The 23,901-nt window shown below is 42.4% G+C and overlaps 1 protein-coding gene across 1 annotated transcript in view; it reads left to right on the forward strand.

The window, feature by feature from the left end:
• Positions 1 to 9,317: 9,317 nt before the first annotated feature.
• The window catches only part of LOC111976175 (mast/stem cell growth factor receptor Kit-like), a 42,572-nt gene continuing 27,988 nt past the window's right edge, over positions 9,318 to 23,901 (forward strand). Inside the window, exons 1-6 of the mRNA XM_024004945.2 lie at positions 9,318 to 9,524; positions 16,482 to 16,736; positions 17,725 to 18,009; positions 18,143 to 18,282; positions 18,706 to 18,901; positions 19,114 to 19,300. Coding sequence (XP_023860713.1) covers positions 9,470 to 9,524; positions 16,482 to 16,736; positions 17,725 to 18,009; positions 18,143 to 18,282; positions 18,706 to 18,901; positions 19,114 to 19,300 — 1,118 coding nt within the window. The 5' untranslated portion in view covers positions 9,318 to 9,469. The remainder of the gene's footprint in view (positions 9,525 to 16,481; positions 16,737 to 17,724; positions 18,010 to 18,142; positions 18,283 to 18,705; positions 18,902 to 19,113; positions 19,301 to 23,901) is intronic.

Genomic DNA, 23,901 nt, shown 5'->3' on the forward strand with positions numbered 1-23,901 from the left:
GCCATAAGATCAGATGCACTTTCAGATGCAGATTCCAAATGCAGTTTCAAGAGCGTTCATGTAATCAAGATTTCCAATCTTCAAAAACATCACAATGTCAGCATCAAATCAAATGTTATTGGTCACACAGAACACGTGTTTAGCAGATGTTATTGCGGGTGTAGCGAAATGCTTGTGATTCTAGCTCCGACAGTGCAGTAATATCTAACAAGTAATATCTAACAATTACACAACATTACCCACAAATCTAGTAAAGGAATGGAATTAAGAATATATAAATACACTACCTGTCAAAAGTTTTATAACACCTACTCATTCAAGGGTTTTTCTATATTTTTACTATTTTCGACATTGTAAAATAATAGCGAAGACATCAAAACTATGACATAACACATAAGGAATCATGTCGTAACCGAAATAGTGTTAAACACATCTAAATATATATTATTTTTTAGATTCTTCACATAGCCACATTTTGCCTTAATGACAGCTTTGCACACGGGGGGGGGGGGGGGGGGGTCAATGCAAATTGTTCTGGTAGCCATTTGATTAGCTGTTCAAGAGTCTTATGGCTTGGGGGTAGAAGCTGTTAAGAAGCCTTTTGGACCGAGACTTGGCGCTCCGGTACCGCTTGCTGTGAGGTGCCATGCGTAGTAGCAGGAAGAACAGTCTATGACTAGAGTGGCTAGAGTCTTGGCAATTTTTAGGGCCTTCCTCTGACACCGCCTGATATTTGAAGTCCTGGATGGCAGGAAGCTTGGCCCCAGTGATGTACTGGGCCGTACGCACTACCCTCTGTAGTGCCTTGTGGTTGGAGGCATAGCAGTTGCCACACCAGGTGTTGATGCAACCAGTCAGGATGCTCTCAATGGTGCAGCTGTAGAACCTTTTGAGGATCTGAGGACCCATGCCAAAAATGTTCAGTCTCCTGAGGGGGAATAGGCGTTATAGTGCCCTCTTCACAACTGTCTTGGTGTGTTTGGACCATGTTAGTTTGTTGGTGAAGTGGACACAAATGAACTTGAAGCTCTCAACCTGCTCCACTACAGCCCCGTCGATGAGAATGGGGGCGTGCTCAGCCATGCAGTCATGGGTGATCAGGGAGTACAGGAGGGGAATGGCAAGCACCCCTGAGGGGCTCCCGTGTTAAGGATCAGCGTGGCAGATGTGTTGTTACCTACCCTTAACACCTGGGGGCGGCTGTAAGTCCAGGATCCAGTTGCAAAGGGAGGTGTTTAGTCCCAGGGTAGCTTAGTGATGAGATTTGAGGGCACTATGGTGTTGAATGCTGAGCTGCAGTCAATGAATAGTATTATTACATCAAGTTCAAGTCGGAAGTTTACATACACCTTAGCCAAATACATTTAAACTCAGTTTTTCACAATTTCTGACATTTACTCCTAGTACAAATTCCCTGTCTTAGGTCAGTTAGGATCACCACTTCATTTAAAAAAAATTAAATGTCAGAATAATAGTATAGAGAATGATTTCTTTCAGCGTTTATTTCTTTCATCACATTCCCAGTGGGTCAGAAGTTTACATACACTCAATTAGTATTTGGTAGCAATGCCTTTATATTATTTAACTTGGGTCAAACGTTTTGGGTAGCCTTCCACAAGCTTCCCACAATAAGTTGAATTTTGGCCCATTCCTCCTGACAAAGCTGGTGTAACTGAGTCAGGTTTGTAGGCCTCCTTGCTCGCACACGCTTTTTCAGTTCTGCCCACAAATTTTCTATAGGATTGAGGTCAGGGCTTTGTGATGGCCACTCCAATACCTTGACTTTGTTGTCCTTAAGCCATTTTGCCACAACGTTGGAAGTATGCTTGGGGTCATTGTCCATTTGGAAGACCCATTTGCGACCAAGCTTTAACTTCCTGACTGATGTCTTGAGATGTTGCTTCAATATATCCATAATAATTTTCCTACCTCATGATGTCATCTATTTTGTGAAGTGCACCAGTCCCTCCTGCAGCAAAGCACCCCACAACATGATGCTGCCACCCCCGTTCTTCACAGTTGGGATGGTGTTCTTCGGCTTGCAAGCTTCCCCCTTTTCTCCAAACATAACGATGGTCATTATGGCCAAACAGTTCTATTTTTGTTTCATCAGACCAGAGGACATTTCTCCAAAAAGTATAGATCTTTGTCCCCATGTGCAGTTGCAAACTGTAGTCTGGCTTTTATGGCGGTTTAGGAGCAGTGGCTTATTCTTGCTGAGCGGCCTTTCAGGTTATGTCGATATAGGACTCGTTTTACTGTTGATTTAGATATTTTTGTACCTGTTTCCTCCAGCATCTTCACAAGGTCCTTTGCTGTTCTGGGATTGATTTGCACTTCTCGCACCAAAGTACGTTCATCTCTAGGAGACAGAACGCGTCTCCTTCCTGAGCGGTATGACGGCTGCGTGGTCCCATGGTGTTTATACTTGCGTACTATTGTTTGTACAGATGAACGTGGTACCTTCAGACGTTTGGAAATTGCTCCCAAGGATGGACCAGACTTGTGGAGGTCTACAATTTTTCTGAGGTCTTGGCTGATTTCTTTTGATTTTACCATGATGTCAAGTAAGGAGGCACTGAGTTTGAAGGTAGGCCTTGAAATACATACACAGGTAGACCTCCAATTGACTCAAATTATGTCAATTAGCCTATCAGAAGCTTCTAAAGCCATGACATCATTTTCTGGAATTCTCCAAGCTGTTTAAAGGTCACGGTCATCTTAGTGTATGTAAACTTCTGACCCACTGGAATTGTGATGCAGTGAATTATAAGTTAAATAATCTGTCTGTAAACAATTTTTGGAAAAATGACTTTTGTCATGCACAAAGTAGATGTCCTAACCGACTTGCCAAAGCTATAGTTTGTTAACAAGTAATTTGTGAAGTTGTTGAAAAACGAGTTTTATTGACTCCAACCTAAGTGTATGTAAACTTCCAACTTCAACTGTAAGTGTTCCTTTTGTCCAGGTGGGAAAGGGCAGTGTGGAGTGCAATAGAGGTTGCTTCATCTGTGAATCTGTTGGGGCGTTATGTAAATTGTAATTGGTCAAGGGTTTCTGGTGTCATGGTGTTGATGTGAGCGTGACCAGTCTTTCAAAACACTTCATGGCTACAGACGTGCGTGCTACGGGTCGGTAGTCATTTAGGAAGGTTACCTTGGTGTTCTTGGGCACAGTGACTATGGTGGTCTGCTTGAAACATGTTGGTATTATATACTCGGTCAGTGACAGGTTGAAAATGTCAGTGAAGGCACTTGCCAGTTGGTCAGCGCATGCTCAGGGTACACATCCTGGTAATCCATCTGGCCCTGCGGCCTTGTGAATATTGACCTTGTGAATATTGGTCTTACATCGGCTATTGAGAGCATGATCACACAGTTGTCCGGAACAACTGTTGCTATCATGCATGCTTCAGTGTTGCTGGCCTTGAAGCAAGCATAGAAGTAATTTAGCTCGTCTGGTAGGCTCGTGTCACTGGGCAGTTCGCGCCTGTGCTTCCCTTTGTAGTCCGTAAAAGTTTGCAAGCCCTGCCACATCTGACGGGCGTTGGAGCCGGTGTAGTACGATTCAATCTTAGTCCTGTATTGACGCTTTGCCTGTTTGATGGTTCGTCGGAGGGCATAGCGGGATTTCCTATAAGCATCCGGGTTAGAGTTCCACTCCTTGAAAGCAGCAGCTCTACCCTTTAGCTCAGTGAGGATGTTGCCTGTAATCCATGGCTTCTGGATGGGGTTTGTACGTACGGTCACTAAGGGGACAACGTCATCGATGCACTTATTGACGAAGCCAATGACGGATGTGGTGTACTCTTCAATACCATCGGAAGAATCCCGGAACATATTCCAGTCTGTGCTAGCAAAACAGTCCTGTAGCTTAGCATCTGCGTCATCTGACTACTTCTGTATTGATCGAGTCACTGGTACTTCCTGCTTRAGTTTTTGCTTGCAAGCCGCAATCAGGAGGATAGTGTTATGGTCAGATTTGCCAAATGGAGGGCAAGGGAGAGCTTTGCACACGTCTCTGTGTGTGGAGTAAAGGCGTTTTTCCCCAAAGTTTTTTTCCTCTGGATGCACATGTAACGTCATGGTAGAAATGAGGTAAAACGGATTTAAGTTTTCCTGCATTAAAGTCACCAGCCACTAGGAACGCAGCCTCTGGATGAGCATTTTCTTGTTTGCTTATGGCGGAATACAGCTCATTGAATGTGACAGAATCGGTTTGGGGTAGTAAATAGACAGCTACGGAAAATATAGATGAAAACTCTATCGGTAAATAGTGTGGTCTTCAGCTTATAATGAGATACTCTACCTCAGGCGAGCAAAACCCTGACTTCCTTAATATTCGATTTTGTGCACCAGCTGTTATTTACGTTCAGCCACGACTCGGTGAAATGTAAGATTTGACAGTTTTTAATGTCCCGTTGGTAGGATAGTCTTAATCGGATCTCATCCAATTTATTATCCAATGATTGCACATTGCCTAATAGGACTGATGGTAGAGGCGGATTACCCACTTGCTGTCGGATCCTTACAAGGCACTCTGACATATGTCCCCAATATCTCTGTCTCTTCTTCATGCGAATGACAAGGATGTGGGCCTTGTTCAGTGTCTGAAGTAAATCCTTTGCGTCCTACTCGTTAATGAAAAAATCTTTGTCCAGTACGAAGGTGAGTAATCGCTGTCCTGATATCCAGAAGCTCTTTTCGGTCATAAGAGATGGTGTTAGAAACATTATGTACAAAATAAGTTACAAATAACACAAAAAAACACACAATAGCACAATTGGTTAGGAGCCCGTAAAACGGCAGCCATCTCCTCCGGCGTCGTGGTTAGCTAGAACTAGTTCTACTGTACTGTTGCAGCTATAAGCACTTCACTGCACCTGTTATAAACACCTGCAAATCTGTGTAAGCGAGCAATAATCTTTGACTTGATAAAAATGTTGAGGCTTGAATTAATTAAGGTATTAGCAATTAAGCATGTTGGCTTCGAAGTACTGCATCTCTCTTCCCATAACAAAAGTGATTACCTGGAACTAAAACTCTGGGGCCACAACATCAAAGCCACAAAATTGGTCTAGATTAGAAGAAGTGTGAAGTAAATACTGAGATAATGATACCCTACTTGAATGCCCATGCAAACTAATGGCTATCACTGTTCTGCTTCATGATTTGGCTGCTCTAGCAACGAAGGAGTTACCTGGGCAATCTCAACTGCAGTTAGTTACCAGAGCTTAATAAAACAATAGTAGCACCAGTCATATGAATAGCACATATAAGCATAAAAAATAAGGAAATTAAACATTGAGGATAGATTATGAAAAATAATAAGAATAAAGATAATTTGATGTTTTAGCTTTGTTTCAGGTGTTAAATCCTTTACTGAAAAAAAGCAGGTACCTGGTGCAAAAGTTTAGTTAATCTGGACCATATGTGCCACTTGAACCTATTACAAAATAATCAAGAAAGTACATGGTTAATATGACTGTCTTGAGTATACCATGACCTAAATTAAATAGCATTTGGGATGTCCTCCATGGTTGCATAAGGTGTTTCTAGATGTAAAAAGTAGAGAACATGCCTAGTAGGCTATACCAAACTCTCATACTGTATGATTTATGCACAAAAAAAAGTTTTTTAATGGACTTAACCTTAGGGCTTCCAACCATAGCCACGGGAAGCACTTTGGGGCTGCTCTAATACAGGACTAGTAAAGGCCCAGTGCACTACTTTTGTGAAAAAAATGAAAACTGAATGTATTAAAGTGTTTACCAACATTTCTAACTTGAGTCTAGACCACTTCAGTTTTTACATAGAAATAAGTTGCATTTGCAAAGTATTTCAAGAAACTGGAAAACATATATCAAGCAAGTATTTTTATATTCTACAAGTATTATCAGATTTCTGTTTTGTACAGATAATGAGAATGACAATCACATGGAAAGGGACAGTGCAAAAACATCTCTTACAAATTCCAACTATTGAATCCTGCGAGATACTGTTCTTAATAATACAACTACCTTTTTTGCCAACGCAGAGATTGTAACGATTGTCTATTTCGTCCTCCTCATCGGACGAGGAGAGGCGAGAAGGATCGGACCAATATGCAGAGTGGTAAGTGCTCATGATGATTTATTAAAACCGAACTGAACACTGAAATACAAAAACAATAAACGATGTGCAGAAAACCGAAACAGTACCGTGTGGTGAAAAAACACTAACACGGCAACAAACACCCACAAACCACACGTGAAACCCCGGCTGCCTAAGTATGATTCTCAATCAGGGACAACGATTGACAGCTGCCTCTGATTGAGAATCATACCAGGCCGAACACAAACCAACATAGAAAAACACACATAGACAACCCACCCCAACTCACGCCCTGACCATACTAAATAAATACAAAGCAAGGGAAAATAAGGTCAGGAACGTGACAGAGATGCTGATAAAATGTATCTACATCGGTCTACTAATACTAGTAATGTAATTGAAATGCTTGTTATTGTTGATACCACACAACCCGCACCCTCCCCTGCCCACGAACAACTTCTATAGATGCAGTTCAACACAACATCACCACCTGTTGATCTTAGTACTTCCACACAATACCCTGATGCATTGGACGTTCAAGACATTCAAATGCATGTCTTAAGCCTTCGCTCAACTACCGAGCAATCCGCGGCATTTAGATGTGCGAGCTGTTTAGAGTAGACATTGGCACCGCACTGCAATATAGTGTACAGCTACACAGTGGTGGTGTCAAGCAATCTTTAAGTCATACAGCAGATTCTCAATTGGATTGAGGTCTGGGCTTTGACTAGGCCATTCCAAGACATTTAAATGTTTCCCCTTAAACCACTCAAGTGTTGCTTTAACCTTATAATTAGGGTTATGGTCCTGCTTGAAGGTGAATCTCCGTCCCAGTCTCAAATCTCTGGAAGACTGAAACAGGTTTTCCTCAAGAATTTCCCTGTATTTAGCGCCATCCATCATTCCTTCAATTCTGACCAGTTTCCCAGTCCTTGCCGATGGAAAAACATCCCCACAGCATGATGCTGCCACCACCATGCTTCACTGTGGGGATGGTGTTCTCGGGGTGATGGGAGGTGTTAGGTTTGCGACAGACATAGCATTTTCCTTGATGGCCAAAAAACAACTTTTTAGTCTCATCTGACCAGAGTACCTTCTTCCATATGTTTGGGGAGTCTCCCACATGTCTTTTAGTGAACACCAAACGTGTTTGCTTATTTTTTTCCTTTAAGCAATAGCTTTTTTTCTGGCCACTCTTCTGTAAAGCCCAGCTCTGTGGAGAGTGCGGCTTAACGTGGTCTTATGGACAGATACTCCAATCTCRGCTGTGGAGCTTTGCAGCTCCTTTAGGTTTATCTTTAGTCTCTTTGTTGCCTCTCTGATTAATGCCCTCCTTGCCTGGTCCATGAGTTTTGTGGGCAGCCCTCTCTTGGCAGGTTTGTTGTGGTGCCATATTCTTTCCTTTTTTTAACAATGGATTTAATGGTGTTCTGTGGGATGTTCAATGTTTCTGATATTTTTTTATAACCCAACCCTGATCTGTACTTCTCCACAACTTTGTCCCTGACCTGTTTGGCGAGCTCCTTGGTCTTCATGGTGCCGCTTGCTTGGTGGTGCAGCTTGCTTAGTGGTGTTGCAGACTCTGGGGGTCTTTCGGAACAGGTGTATATATACTGAGATCATGTGACACTTAGATTGCACACAGGTAGACTTTATTTAACTATTTAACTAACTCCTGACGGTAATTGGTTGCACCAGATCTTATTTAGGGGCTTCATAGCAAAGGGGTGAATACATACGCAGGCACCACTTTTCAGTTTTTAATTTTTTAGAATTTTTTGAAACAAGTAATTTTTTTCATTTCACTTCACCAATTTGGACTATTTTGTGTATGTCCATGACACGAAATCCAAATAAAAATCTATTTATATTACAGGTTGTAATGCAGCAAAATAGGAAAAACGCCAAGGGGGATGAATACTTTAGAAGGGCACTGTATTGCACTTTGTGACATCGGATGATGTAAAAAGGGCTTTATAAGTACATTTTATTGATTGATTGATATTGTAGCCTAGCCTACACATTATTTTCAGCAGATTAGAACTTTGTATAGTTTATACATCGTTCAGGGTGTAGAGATAGTCTGTTGGTTACCCTGTACCTGGACATTTTTAGTTAATCACTGAAAACTAATGAGGAAATTGGATATTTGTGCGCTCAGCATCAGGTTGCGTTCATCTCAATAATTAATCTATTGGACCGGGCACAGCACGGAGACATTGGAAAAAAGTAAATTAACAGCGATTTCTTCATGCACAGATTGATAAGTGACCTCGTTGTTGGCTAAACAAATTGTTAGACATTACGAATATTTTTTCAATTAAAGAATGACACTTGTTTTGATCAACTATATGATTTGGGAACGTTCGTTCAATAGTCTAGTACGACTGTTTGTATATGCTCGCTAAATGGCTTGTTATTTTCCAAGAGCCTCGAGTCATTGGCTCAGATAAGCGCTGTGCTAGTCATATCTTGTCATCTCAGCAACTGTCATTATGGAAATGTCGAGGAATTCCTTAGAAGTATGCAAATAAGCAGTGTCATTTTCTAAGAGTTGGTTTTGCATAGACCTACTCTGCCTAGCCTATGCAGAGAGGCTTTTGTCATACATTTTTATGTCAACAATTTTTATCTCAACATTTGCATTCAAACTCAGTTTGTTAAACCTTGGAATGGTGTTTTTTGGTGTTTTGGTGGGGCTTCATGTACCACGTTATTTAATCAATACAAATATTTAATTTGATGTGTATGTTTTGGGTCTTTGCCCATAACTTTGCACATTTTGATGTAAATGTTTGAGGACAGGGTTTTGCTCATTCTGGATTCCATTAGAATGACAATCGCAGAGAAAGGGACAGGGCAACAACTCTTACAATTCCAACTATTGAATCCTGCAAGATACTGTTCTTAATTATACAACTACCTTTTTTGCCAAAGCAGAGATGCTGAACAATTGTAATTGTCTATATTGGTATGTTAATACTAGTAAAGCCACTACTTTTGTGAAAAGATATTGATAAAAAATGATATAGTATTATTATTTTTTTTTTCAGTGCTTCCCGCGGCTATGCTTCCAATGCAAAGTATTGCTGTGAAGTTCTGGCATGCATGGAATGTAATTGAAATGCTTATTATTGTTGATGCCACACAACCCGCACCCTGCCCACGAACGACCTCTATAGACGCAGTTCAACACAACATCACCACCCGTTGATCCTAGTACTTCAACACAATACCACTGTGCAATGAGCGTTTAAGACGTTCATCTGCATGTTTTAAGCCTTCACTCAACTGCGGAGCAATCCGCGGCATTTACAAGCGCGAGCTCTTCAGAGCAGACATTGGCACTGCACTGCAATATAGATGGAATTGTAATAATGGAATACCACTGGGTACTGTTTTCTGTGTTGTTGCAGTTATCCTTCCAAACAGGTAAGACATAATATTGGTCAACATTGTCTCTCTGCCAACAGTTGTGGGGGTAGTTGTTGTTTTACATAAGTTTATTTTAACCACTTGGTGATTGATCACACTTCACGAACATGATCACCTTGGTCACTGTACTAAATAGATTTGTTGCCACTGTTTTGTTCATTATTATATATATATATATATATATATATATTGGTGCGCTATAAATATGCAATTTCTACAGTTAAGAATTGTATTGTAGCCTAGCATACACTTTTTTTCAGCAGATTAGAACTTTATCGTTCAGGATGTAGAGATAGCCTGTTGGTTACCCTGTACCTGGACATTTTTAGTTAATCACTGAAACCTAATGAGGAAATTGGATATTTGTGCGCTCAGCATCAGGTTGCGTTCTTCTCAATAATGAATCTAGTGGACCGGGCACAGCACGGAGACATTGGCAAAAAGTAAATAAACACCGATTTATTTATGCACAGAATGATAAGTGACCTCGTTGTAGTCTAAAATACTTGTTAGACATTACAATTAGGAATATTTTTTCAATTAAAGAATGACACTTGTTTTGATCAACTATATGATTTGGGAATGTTAGTTCAATAGTCTAGTACGACTGTTTGTATATGCTCGCTAAATGGCTTGTTATTTTCCAAGAGCCTCGAGTCATTGGCTCAGATAAGCGCTGTGCTNTGTATATGCTCGCTAAATGGCTTGTTATTTTCCAAGAGCCTCGAGTCATTGGCTCAGATAAGCGCTGTGCTAGTCATATCTTGTCATCTCAGCAATAACTGTCATTATGGAAATGTCGAGACATTTCTTAGAAGTAGGTAAATAAGCAGGGGCATTTTCTAAGAGTTAGTTTTGCATAGACCTGTGGGTCTGTAGCGTTTAATATAATTTTTGTGACCATTAGCCTAGCCTATACAGAGAAACTTTTGTCATACATTTTCAAATCAACAATTTTATATCAACATTTGCATTAAATCTCCGTTTTTTAAGCCTTGTAATTGTGTTTGTGTTAGGGCTTCATGTACCATATAACACATTTTTTATAGAACTTACAACATGCCTCACCAGTGAATTTAATGTCTCACCTATAATTACATGCCTCACTTATAGATTTCATTTAAGGTTTATTGAGCAATATTGAGTTGTCAATGGTAGGCCTAACTCTGCTTGTAATTGCTTACATGGTTGAATAATCAATCCAAACAACACCCACTTGAAATCAGGCAAAGGCAGATAAATAATGTCAGTTATCCTGTGAAGTGATGCTTCCTGAAATAGAGGAATGCTTTCGTCTATAGAGTGGAGTAGAGTGGAGGGAATTTCCCTGCACAACTTGGTCAAAGCATTTCGTATTATTCTGTACGTAAATCCGAGACACTCCACTTATAGAAATATAAAAACAGAACACCAATCTTCACTTCTATTACACTTTGGTTCCTTAGGATTGAACATTAACACGTCGGCCCATTKCTAATTGGACTTTACTTTAGGTATGGTTACATTAATCAAATCAAATGGTATTTGTCACATGCACCGAATACAATGAAATGCTTACTTACAAGCACTTAACCAACAATGCTTTAAGAAGTTTTAAGAAAAATAAGTCTTAAGTAAAAAACAGAAAATATAAATAACAAATATTTAAACAGCAGCAGTCAAATAACAATAGCAAGGCTATATACAGGGGGTACCGGTACAGAGTCAATGTGCGGGGCCACCGGTTAGTCGAGGTAATTGAGGTAATATGTACATGTAGTTAGAGTTAAAGTGACTATGCATAGATAATAAACAGAGAGTAGCAGGAGCGTTAAAGAGGGGCCTGAATAGCCCTTTGATTAGCTATACAGGAGTCTTATGGCTTGGGGGTAGAAGCTGTTAAGAAGCCTTTTGGACCTAGACTTGGTGCTCCGGTACTGCTTGCCATGCGGAAGCAGAGAGAACAGTCCATGACGAGGGTGGCTGGAGTCTTTGACAATTTTTAGGTCCTTCCTCTGACACCGCCTGGTGTAGAGGTCCTGGATAGCAGGAAGCTTTGCTCCCATGATTGGGAGTCCCAGTGAAGTACTGGGCCGTACGCACTACCCTCTGTAGTGCCTTGCAGTTGAATGCCGAGCAGTTGCCACAGCAGGCAGTGATGCAACCAGTCAGAATGCTCTCGATGGTGCAGCTGTAGAACCTTTTGAGGATCTGAGGACCCATGTGTAACAGTATAACTTTATGGCGTCCCCTCGCCCCGACCCTTAGCGCGTACCCGCTAACTAGCTAGCCATTTCACATCCGTTACACTCACCCCCCTTTCAACCTCCTCCTTTTCCGCAGCAACCAGTGATCCGGGTCAACAACATCAATGTAACAGTATAACCTTAAACCATCCCCTTGCCCCGACCTCGGGCGCGAACCAGGGACCCTCTGCACACATCAACAACGGTCGCCCACGAAGCATCGTTACCCATCGCTCCACAAAAGCCGCGGCCCTTGCAGAGCAAGGGGAAACACTACTTCTAGGTTTCAGAGCAAGTGACGTAACTGATTGAAACGCTATTAGCGCGTACCCGCTAACTAGTTAGCCATTTCACATCCGTTACACATGCCAAATCTTTTCAGTCTCCTGAGGGGAAATAGGTTTTGTAGTGCCCTCTTCACGACTAACTTAGTGTGTTTGGACGATGATAGTTTGTTTGATGTGGACACCAAGGAACTTGAAGCTCTCAACCTGCTCCACTACAGCCCTGTCGATGAGAATGGGGGCATGCTCGGCCCTCCTTTTCCTTTAGTCCACAATCAACTCCTTTGTCTTGATCACGTTGAGGGAGAGGTTGTTGTCCTGGCACTACACAGCCAGGTCTCTGACCTCCTCCCTATAGGCTGTCTCATCATTGTCGGTGATCAGGCCTACCACTGCTGTGTCATCGGCAAACTTGATGATGGTGTTGGAGTCATGCCTGGCCATGCAGTCATGAGTGAACAGGGAGTACAGGAGGAGCCTGAGCATACACCTCTGAGCGGCCCCCGTGTTGAGGATCAGCGTGGCGGATATGTTGGTACATACCCTTACCACCTGGTTTCGGCCCGCCAAGAAGTCCAGGATCCAGTTGCAGAGGGAGGTGTTCAGTCCCAGGGTCCTTAGCTTAGTGATGAGCTTTGAGGGCAGTATGGTGTTGAACGCTGAGCTGTAGTCAATGAACAGCATTCTCACGTAGGTGTTCTTTTTGTCCAGGTGGGAAAGGGCAGTGTTGAGTGCAATATAGATTACATTGTTTGTGGATCTGTTGGGGCGGTATGCAAATTGGAGTGGGTCTAGGGTTTCTGGGATAATGGTGTTGATGTGAGCCATTACCAGGTTTTCATAGCACTTCATGGCTACAGACGTGAGTGCTACGGGTCGGTAGTAATTTAGGCAGGTTGCCTTAGTGTTCTTGACCAAAAACTAATGTAGGGTGGATTGGTGGGCATATGCTGCGAATGTCTATCAACCTAAAAGTTGCGAGTTCGAATTTCATCACGGTCAACTTTAGCATTTGAGCTAATTAGAAAGTTTTTAGCTACTTTGCAACTACTTAGCATGTTAGCTAACCCTGACGTTTTACCAAACCTTCACCTAACCTGCTGCCTGAACGTCTATCAACCCAAGGGATGCGAGTTTGAATCTCATCACGGACAACTTTAGCATTTTAGACAATTTTGCAACATTTCAATTTTTACTGCGTTTAACTACTTTGCAACTACTTAGCATGTTCGCTAACCCTTCTCCTAACCCTAAACTTAAACCTTTTAGCTAAACCCTTCACCTAACCTTAACCATTTTAGCTAATCCTTCTCCTTCCCCTAACCCAAACCTTAATCCTTTAACCTAACTCCTAAACTTAAACTTAACCCTAACCTTAACCCTGACCCCTAACCCTAACCTCTAGCCTAGCTAACGTTAGCAGGCTAGCAAACGTTAGCCACCTAGCTAGAATGTAATACATATCATTCCTTTAGCAAATTTGTAACATATTGTACGTTTTGCAAATTAATAACATATAACACGTTTTGCAAATTCATTACATATTGTACTTTTTGCAAATTCGTAACATACAGTGCCTTGCAAAAGTGTTAATCCCTCTTGGCGCTTTTCATATTTTGTTGCATTACAACCTATAATTTAAATGTATTTTTATTTGGATTTCATGTAATGGACATTACATCAAAATAGTCCAAATTGGTTAAGTGAAATGATTTAAAAAAWWTTTTTTTAAGAAATTCAATTTTTGGGGGGGGTTAGTGCATGCATATGTATTCACCCCTTTGCTATGAAGACCATAAATAACATCTGGTGCAACCAATTACCTTCAGAAGTCACATAATTAATTAAATAAAGTCCCCGTGTGCAATTTAAGTGTCACGTGATCTGTCACATGATTTACATTTACATTTAAGTCATTTAGCAGACGCTCTTATCCAGAGCGACTTACAAATTGGAAAGTTCATACATATTCATCCTGGTCCCCCTGTGGGGAATGAACCCACAACCCTGGCGTTGCAAGCGCCATGCTCTACCAACTGAGCCACACGGGACCCATGATCTGAGTATATGTACACCTGTTCTGAAAGGTCCCAGAGTCTGCAACACCAACAAGCAAGCAGCACCATGAAGACCAAGGAGCTTGCCAAACAGGTCAGGGACAAAGTTGTGGAGAAGTACAGATCAGGGTTGGGTTATAAAAAAATATCAGAAACATTGACCATCCCGCGGAGCACCATTTAAATCCATTGTTAAAAAAAGGAAAGAATATGGCACCACAACAAACCTGCCAAGAGAGGGCCGCCCACCAAAACTCATGGAACAGGCAAGTAGGGCATTAAGCAGAGAGGCAACAAAGAGACCAAAGATAACCCTGAAGGAGCTACAAAGCTCCACAGCGGAGATTGGAGTATCTGTCCATAGGACCACTTTAAGCCGTACACTCCACAGAGCTTAGCTTTACGGAAGAGTAGCCAGAAAAAAAGCCATTGCTTAAAGGAAATAAATAAGCAAACACGTTTGGTGTTCGCCAAAAGGCATGTGGGAGACTCCCCAAACATATGGAAGGTACTCTGGTCAGATGAGACTAAAATTGAGCTTTTTGGCCATCAWGGAAAACGCTATGTCTGGCACAAACCCAACACCTCTCATCACCCCGAGAACACCATCCCATGGTGGTGGCAGAATCATGCTGTGGGGATGTTTTTCATCGGAAGGGACTGGGAAACTGGTCAGAATTGAAGGAATGATGGATGGCGCTAAATACAGGGAAATTCTTGAGGGAAACCTGTTTCAGTGATTTGAGACTGGGATGGAGGTTCAACTTCCAGCAGGACAATGGCACTAAGCATACTGCCAAAGCAACACTCGAGTGGTTTAAGAGGAAACATTTAAATGTCTTGGAATGGCCTAGTCAAAGCCCAGACCTCAAAAAGCCCAGACCTCAATCCAATTGTACGCCAGCGGATCCCATCCAACTTGAAGGAGCTGGAGCAGTTATGCCTTGAAGAATGGTCAGAAATCCCAGTGGCTAGATGTGCCAAGCTTATAGAGACATACCCCAAGAGACTTGCAGCTGTAATTGCTACAAAAGGTGGCTCTACAAAGTATTGACTTTGGGGGGTGAATAGATATGCTTAGATACGTTTTTATTTTTTTGTGTGATATTTCTTGTTTGTTTCACAAGAAAAAATATTTAGCATCTTCAAAGTGGTAGGCAAGTTGTGTAAATCAAATGACACAAACCCCCCCAAAATCTATTCTAATTCCAGGTTGTAAGGCAACAAAATAGGAAAAATGCCAAGGGGGTGAATACTTTCGCAAACCACTGTATCATACTAAATGGGTGATGGACATCCACAAATTAATACATACCATACAAAACATAACAAGCAATGCAATATGGGGTGTCTCAGATTTACGAACATAATAATACAAAGTGCTTTGAGTCCAGGTTGTTCTGCATGGTGGGCTTTGGTTGGTTGGTGGTCTGTTAAAGAGAGCAGCGCACAGTACGTTGTACCTGGCGAGTCTTTGTCCTGGACGCAATGCCCAGGTAGGCCAGTTCTGCCTACATCTCACCTGTGCAGGGGTTGTCTGCTCTGCAGTTTATTTTGTGTTGCCTGTGGGTGATTTTTCTTTTCCACTGTTCTAACCCATCCTCTGCCAAATTCTATTTAGGCTTTATTCAAAGTGTTCTAGTTGACTATTTCATACCGTAACATTTCTGTCGGGTTGAGAGCCCGAAGGGCACATAGGGAATGGGACGGGAGATAACTTGTTTGGCGTTCAAGACAAAATCAATATGACACTCCTCCCGTGCTGATATTGCTGCAGGTAGATTTCAAGTTGTGCCAAGAATTGTACATGGTGCATTGTTTTACATCTTTGCCYAAGCGATAACTCACCTGTCATTTTTCAGTCATAAAGTGTTGTCAATATGTTGCTAGGAGTGCTATGATAATGATTTGTATTAATATCAAAGTGCATGCAAAACAAGCTCTGAGGGTCTTGTCTACCCGTCCTTAGTGTTGACATACATTTCTAGCAGAGGAGGCTGGTAGGAGGAGCTATAGGAGGATGGGCTCATTGTAATGGCTGGAATGGAATACATTAAATGAATGTTGTTTCCGTATGTTTGATGTGTTTGATACCGTTCTATTTATTCCCTTCCAGCCATTACAATGAGCCTATACTCCTATGTCTCCTCCCACCAGCCTCCTCTGATTTCTAGCCGATTATTACTGTTGAAGTACCTGCAGTGCACTCTTTGCTGTTAATGATAGGCACTTGTACTTACTTATTTACGCCATTCTGTTAAACGTGTGTTATATGGCGCTGAGTGAGGACTGTGGCGTTTTGTGATTACGTTTTCAGTGACTATGTGCATGATATCCAGAGCCTATTTGATCTATACTTTAATGACCATCCCAACCATGTTACTACAGGTAGCGCCAGACCCACCATCACCCCCAGAGGCCTCCACCTGGTCATTCCACTCAACATCCCCTTCAGCCTGCTTTGCCAGGGTGACCAGGTGGTGCAGTGGAAGCGGGAGGATCGCCCCAAACTGAGGGGCGAGGAGCGGACTAATGGGTCGTCCGTCCTGAAAATTCCCAGAGCTCAGCCTGGCCACATGGGCCGATACATCTGTCTGGAGGAGAGAACCGGAGAGCAGAGCTCTATCTACGTCTACGTCAAAGGTGTGTTTCTTTCTGAGTCAACATTCATAGCCCTGTTTGCATGTGTGGGCATGTATGTGGTAGTTTTTATGTGTATAAGGCAGTGGCTCTCAATCCTGGTCCTGGGGACCCAAAGGGGTGCACATTTTGTTTTTTCCCCCTAACACTACACACCCTAACACTACACACCTGTCTCAAATCATCAAAGCCTGATGACGAGTTGATGGTTTGAATCGGGTGTGTAGTGTTAGGGCAAAACAAAAAAGTGCACCCCTTTGTGTCCCCAGGATTGAGATCCACTGGTATAAGGGTATGAGTGAGTGCGTGAGTGAGTGAGAAAGAGTGGGTGGGAGAAAGTGTGCATACGAGAAAGGTAAGCCTCTGAGAGGCTTGTGAACATTTATTTGAGGCAGAACAAGTAATGAAATCTTTTTTTGGAGGGGCACTGTGTGTGGGTATGTTTGTGCATGAAGGTGTTTACTGGATTGATCAGTCTTTGGATCAGTCTTTGGATCGTGCCATGTCCATATGGCAGCGCATCTGGGCTCCTGAGGTGCGCAGCGGTCTAAGGCACTGCGTCTCAGTGCAAGAGGCATCACTACAGTCCCTGGCTTGTATCCAGGCTGTATCACATCCAGCCATGATTGGGAGTCCCATAGGGCGGCGCACAATTGGCCCAGTGTCTTCCGGGTTTGCCCGTGGTAGGCCGTCATTGTAAATAAGAATTTGTTCTTAACTGACTTGCCTAGTTAAATAAAGGTTAAATAAAAAAAATAACTGCTTATTTCTTGGAAAGTGCCTGTGTGTGTATATGTGTGTCACTAATTGATTGATTGTTGGCTAAAGATCAAACTGGATCTGTCTCCATGTTTGAATAACATAATTAGCACTATCTCCTAATCTCTTCTCTCAGTACTATACATACAGCACATGTACTCTGGACATCGTTCCATATATCTGAGACTGTTTTCATACCACACTGTTGATTTAAAGTCATTTTTTTTGGCAGATCCTGATAATGTCTTTAGAAAGACCATTGTGTTCAGTATCCTGACTCGTGCGGGAGACAGTGCCTCCATCCCCTGCCTAGCAACCGACCCGAGAGTGGTCAACCTGCGCTTGGAGCCATGCCATGGCGGTGCCCTCCCTAATGATCTCCACTATGCTGCCAGCCTGGAGCGGGGCATGGTTATCTATGACACTAAGAAGGCCTTTGAGGGCTGTTACATCTGCACTGGCAGACTGGGCGGTGCCCGCGTTAAATCACACAGCTATGATCTGACTGTGCGACCAGGTAAAATAACATTAACTGTGCGTGCATCTGTGCATGTAGGCACTAACACAATCACTCCTGTGTTTGTGTTCTGGGATGTGAAGTACTGTATCTGTGACATAGTTTATTTGATATTCTCACATGTTTTACTCAGTCCCAGATGTGCCCCCTGTGATTGAGTTGCGTGGGCCCAAGAGGGTGGTCCTGACGCGGGGCCAGAATCTCACCCTGACCTGCAGCACCACCAACGTCAACGGAGACATCAAGCTGAAGTGGGCCGCTCCGCCGGGCACGGTGAGAACCCTTTGCCCTCTCTCTGAGGGGTTGGCCAGGGAGGCTGGAGGGATACCTATAGGACAGCTCTCCAATAGACTGATTGGAAAATAGATTTTTACTGAAATAGAGCAAAAGTTAAATGTCTTTTTATATTTTCTAGAGAGTCCAAAATGTTCCAAGTCTGAAACATCAGTATCTTGAGAAATTAGTGTGATGTTCAGTTGGCTGTGTTTGTATGTTTACTGAGTCTCAGGGTCCTGAGGTGTGTGCATGTGTGTGTGTGTGTGTGTGTGTGTGTGTGTGTGTGTGTGTGTGTGTGTGTGTGTGTGTGTGTGTGTGTGTGTGATGTAAGCCCTCCTGTCCCCCTGCCCGGGGAGGGAAGGAATGCAGCCCAGACCAGACAGGGTTAATCTCTATAGATCTCTGGGTGTTGATTGACAGGATGCCGTGTGGGCTTCGTATCCACAGCAACCGGCAGTGGAGAATGGCTCACGCATCCTGACTGAACCCATCACACACGTCCGCAGCGCTACACTCCAAGTCAACTCTGTCGGGACACAGAATTCTGGGAGATATCGATGTGAGGGTCAGAATGAGAGGGGGATCAGCTCTGAGTCAATCTGGCTGGACGTCTATGGTGAGTATATGGCATTGCAGTGCACTTCTGATCTATATTGAAATTCTCCATTTGAATGGGTTGTATTATGTATTTCCTTAACGTGAAACTATCGCAACACTCACTTGAAAATCTAAGTGGAAATGGAGTGGTTTTGTTAAGAAGAGTCAAAGGTATTTTCATGTGGGTGACTGTCAATGTGTCTGACCTGTGGGTTATTGTATGTCTTCCAGATAGAGGTTTCATCAACCTGGCTCCGTCAGATAACAGTTCTGTGCGTGTGCGTGCTGGGGAGAGTCTGTCCCTGCATGTGGACATGGAGGCCTATCCCAAACCACACACCTTCTCCTGGAGCTTCTCAGGCCAGCAGCTGAGGAACACCTCTGATCATGTCATCACCAAACAGAACCACCAACACAGGTACACACACACGCAAACAAACACACACACTCATCCACCAGGGTTTCCGTTAGGATAATTTGGCGCTGGACAAGTGACCGGTAAGATTTAATTTATCAGACATGAAAGAAATTGACCTGTCATCCATATGCATTGGGTGCGTAACCCATTAGGCCATCCACCCACGCAGCCCGTGCCATCAATAAATTACAGATATTGGCCTCCCAAGACAACTGGGACCATAACCTGACAAGAATCTCCAGGGGACAATGACGCAATCCCCCAAGAATGTTCAAGGGACCTTGACACAACGTCCCAAGAACATCCTGGGGATGTCCCCGGGACCAACCGGTAACAAACAGGCTGACCTCGGTCGTCAGTTGAACAATGTTTCCTCTGACACATTGGTGCGGCTGGCTTCCGGGTTAAGTGGCGGGTGTTAAGAAGCGTGGTTTGGCGGGTCATGTTTCGGGGGACGCATGACTCGACCTTCGCCTCCCGAGCCCGTTGGGGAGTTGCAGTGATAAGACAAGATTGAAATTGGGGAGAAAAATAAGGTAAAATACCCCCCCAAAATGATATATAATAAAAATACACTGAGACAACTGGGACCATCACCTGACAAGAACCTCCAGGGGACCATGATACAATCCCCCAAGAATGTTCAGGGGACCTTCACACAACGTCCCAAGAATGTCCTGGGGATGTCCGCGGGACCAACCAGTAACTAGACAAAACCTCCAGGGGACCATGACTCAACATCCCAATAATGTCCTAAAAACATCCCCGGGAATGTCCCTGGGACCAACCGGGAACTAGAAAAAACCTTTAGGGGACCATGACTCAACGTCCTAAAAACATCCCTGGAACAAACCTGAGAACGTTTCATTGGGACCATCACGTGACATCCTAAGGACTAGTAAAATGAATGTCCTAAAAAGTTCCTGCCATGTTCCTGACATGGTCTTCAGTGACATCCTGGGAACTTCAAGGAAACTAAACAAAGGTCCATTGGGGCTATTACACGATTTCCTGAGGACTAGTAAGATGAAAGTCCTGAGAATGTCCTAAAAACGGTCCTGACATGGTCCTCAATGACGTCCTGTGAACTTACAGGGAACTAGACGAAGATCCCCCAGAGAACATTCCCTTGGTACCATCAAATTATGTTCTTAGAACCTTCCCAGAATGTTAGTGGGATAACATAGTGGGAATGTTGCCGAATGTCATCAGGACGTTCCCTGTTTGCTGGGTAGGTCTATTGATGTAATAATATAAAGGAAGAGAAGTTTAGGCCTAGCCCCAGAGAGATAGAGATATGCCTGTGGCATGCTACGACACTGACATTAATTCATTTATACMTGTCTGATAGGTTACTCTGTCTGTTATACAGATATAAGCGTACAGAAAGAGGCTAAATCGTAAATTGTCAATTTTAATATTTTTTTGAAAGATGAGCATCATATTTTTATATTATAGGAGTCCTTCTGGTAAGCCTAAAACGTTCTTCCTCACCTCATTCAGCTGTCGGAGTCATTTGGAGCACCGGTGCGCACTGTCTTCATATCATAGACCTGCAGTATATGGTGTCTCCGAGGGGTCTTTGGCCTGGTTTGCTAACTATCTCTCTCAAAGAGTACAGTGTATAAAGTCAGAAAATCTGCGGTCTCAGCCACTGCTTGTCACCAAGGGAGTACCCCAAGGCTCGATCCTAGGCCCCACGCTCTTCTCAATCTACATCAACAGCAGGCAGGCAGTAGGAAGCTCTCTCATCCATTTATATGTAGATGATACAGTCTTATACTCAGGTGGCGGCTCCCCGGATTTTGTGCTAAATGCTCTACAACAAAGCTTTCTTAGTGTCCAACAAGCTTTCTCTGCCCTTAACCTTGTTCTGAACACCTCCAAAACAAAGGTCATGTGGTTTGGTAAGAAGAATGCCCCTCTCCCCACCGGTGTGATTACTACCTCTGAGGGTTTAYAGCTTGAGATAGTCACCTCATACAAGTACTTGGGAGTATGGCTAGATGGTACACTGTCCTTCTCAGCACATATCAAAGCTGCAGGCTAAGGTTAAATCTAGACATGGTTTCCTCTATCGTAATCTCTACTCTTTCACCACAGCTGCCAAACTAACCCTGATTCAGATGACCATCTTACCCATGCTAGATTACGGAGACGTAATTTATAGATCGGCAGGTAAGGGTGCTCTCGAGTGGCTAGATGTTCTTTACCATTCGGCCATCAGATTTGCCACTGATGCTCCTTATAGGACACATCACTGTACTCTATACCCCTATGTAAACTGGTAATCTCTGTATACCCATCGCAAGACCCACTGGTTGATGCTTATTTATAAAACCCTCTTAGGCCTCACTCCCCCCTATCTGAGATATCTACTGCAGCCCTCATCCTCCACATACAACACCAGTTCTGCCAGTCACACTCTGTTTATTTCCCCAAAGCACACACATCCATGGGTCGCTCCTTTTTTCAGTTCGCTGCAGCTAGCAACTGGAACGAGCTGCTAAAAACACTCAAACTGGACAGTTTTATCTCAATCTCTTCATTCAAAGACTCAATCATGGACACTCTTACTGACAGTTGTGACTGCTTTGTGTGATGTATTGATGTCTCTACCTTCTTGCCCTTTGTGCTGTTGTCTGTGCCCAGTAATGTTTGTACCATGCTTTTGCTGCTACCATGTTGTGTTGCTACCATGTTGTTGTTATGTTGTGTTGTTACCATGCTGTGTTGTCATGTGTTGCTGCCTTGCTATGTTGTTGTCTTAGGTTTCTCTTTATGTAGTGTTGTGTTGTCTCTCTTGTCGTGATGTGTGTTTTGTCCTATATTTATATTTGATTTATTTTTTATTTTTAATCCCAGCACCCGTCCCCGCAAGTGGCCTTTTTGCCTTTTGGTAGGACGTCATTGTAAATAAGAATTTGTTATTAACTGACTTGCCTAGTTAAATAAAGGTTAAATAACATAAAAAATTCTATAAAAATAATAGGCTATTAGCCACACCACACCAAATCTTCACAAACGTTTCTACATTTCATTAGGGTAATGTCAAAAGTATGTCAAGCCATTGTTTTTTTGGAAAATACAAACAGGATAAATTATATTTCGGTAAACACAACATTACAGTTGGAACTTATTTTGGCCAAAGAAACTGGCTCAACAAAATTAAACTATGCACTTACAAACTGGTTTAAACCTTCACAAAAGTTTTGAACAGGCTATATTGGAGCAATTACCAAGAAAGGCTTGTGCATACTATACCCAACAAATGACAGCAATGGGTTAATGATATTTATTTTACAACACGCCTACTTATAACCATCTACAGAGCACACAATTAAAAAGACAGATCGAACTTAATTTAGCCAATGAAAATGTCTCAACAGAATGAAACAAAACACGTTTTGCATATTTTAAATAACTGGTTTGGGTTAATAAATAGGCCTACAATAATAACAATGATTTTTTAAAATTAAATAATGATAAAACAAATTATTATAAATTAATGAAAAATTGCTTCCTACCTGAAGAGTGTGTTGCACAGTAGCCTACATTTGGCCACGCCAACATTCTTCTCATCTTTGTTCACTACAACATTACAACTTTTCCATACGGAGGACTTTACCTTTGTAGCAGAGCTCCAGATGAACATTTTCTCCTGGTGGCACCAGCCCCAAAAATGGTGCCATCACACAATAGAAAAAKATAGTAGGCCTATCATCTTATAAAGTCATTCACAGTGTAATAGACTACTGAGATGGTATTGAAGAAATATGTTGTTTCATTATCTTGTGATGTTGGGATTCAAAATATTTGAATGTGCAACCTAATCCAGTGATTGTCATGCATTGTGGGTAGACAATGATGCAATTGTTGTTATATTTTACTTTTCAAATAGAGCTCCAGAATTTTCAGATTTTTTTTTTGCTTGCATCCTTATGTGCTCTAATATCATAGGCTAATTTATTTGAGGCTAATTCACCACCTGAGTAAGTGGAAAATCAAAACACATTAGCAATATCACTAACTCTAAAGATAATACCCACTCATAGTAACCATGTATTGATTTAACAGTACATTTAATGTCCAAAGAAATGTCCAATGAGGCCTATGCACTCCCAATGGCCAATGCACATTTCGCTAGCTCCCTATCTGTAAAAATAGTTGCTATTGAGCTTATAATTGAAGAGTTGAGAAATAGAAAGTATACCTACAGAAAGCTGAGAACATCTTCACTCCATCTGTGACAACAGTATAGCTGTGTTTTCCCAGCAACTGGATATTCAAATGTTATACAATCAGAACACTTTTCTTTCTCCCAGAGCATTTTTTATCCTCAGGAAAGGAGAGAGAGATAGAGTGGCTCGCTGGACACAGAAACAGGCCCCAGCGAAACAGGTACAGGGGCCGGCAGGCACACACTTTCATGACAGGAATCATGAGGATAATGAACTTTACTGTTTGACCTAATCATGTTTTTAACCTCCTAAAAAATATGATGTTTTTAGTGAGGTGAATTAATGTGCAGCCCGCACCGATGCAACCAATTCATTTTTTTACTTGCACAACCAAGTCAAAGGGTCGCAAAATGCAACTAA

The sequence above is a fragment of the Salvelinus sp. IW2-2015 genome, linkage group LG16 (assembly GCF_002910315.2).
Source record: "Salvelinus sp. IW2-2015 linkage group LG16, ASM291031v2, whole genome shotgun sequence".
In the NCBI taxonomy this organism is placed as follows: Eukaryota; Metazoa; Chordata; class Actinopteri; order Salmoniformes; family Salmonidae; genus Salvelinus; species Salvelinus sp. IW2-2015.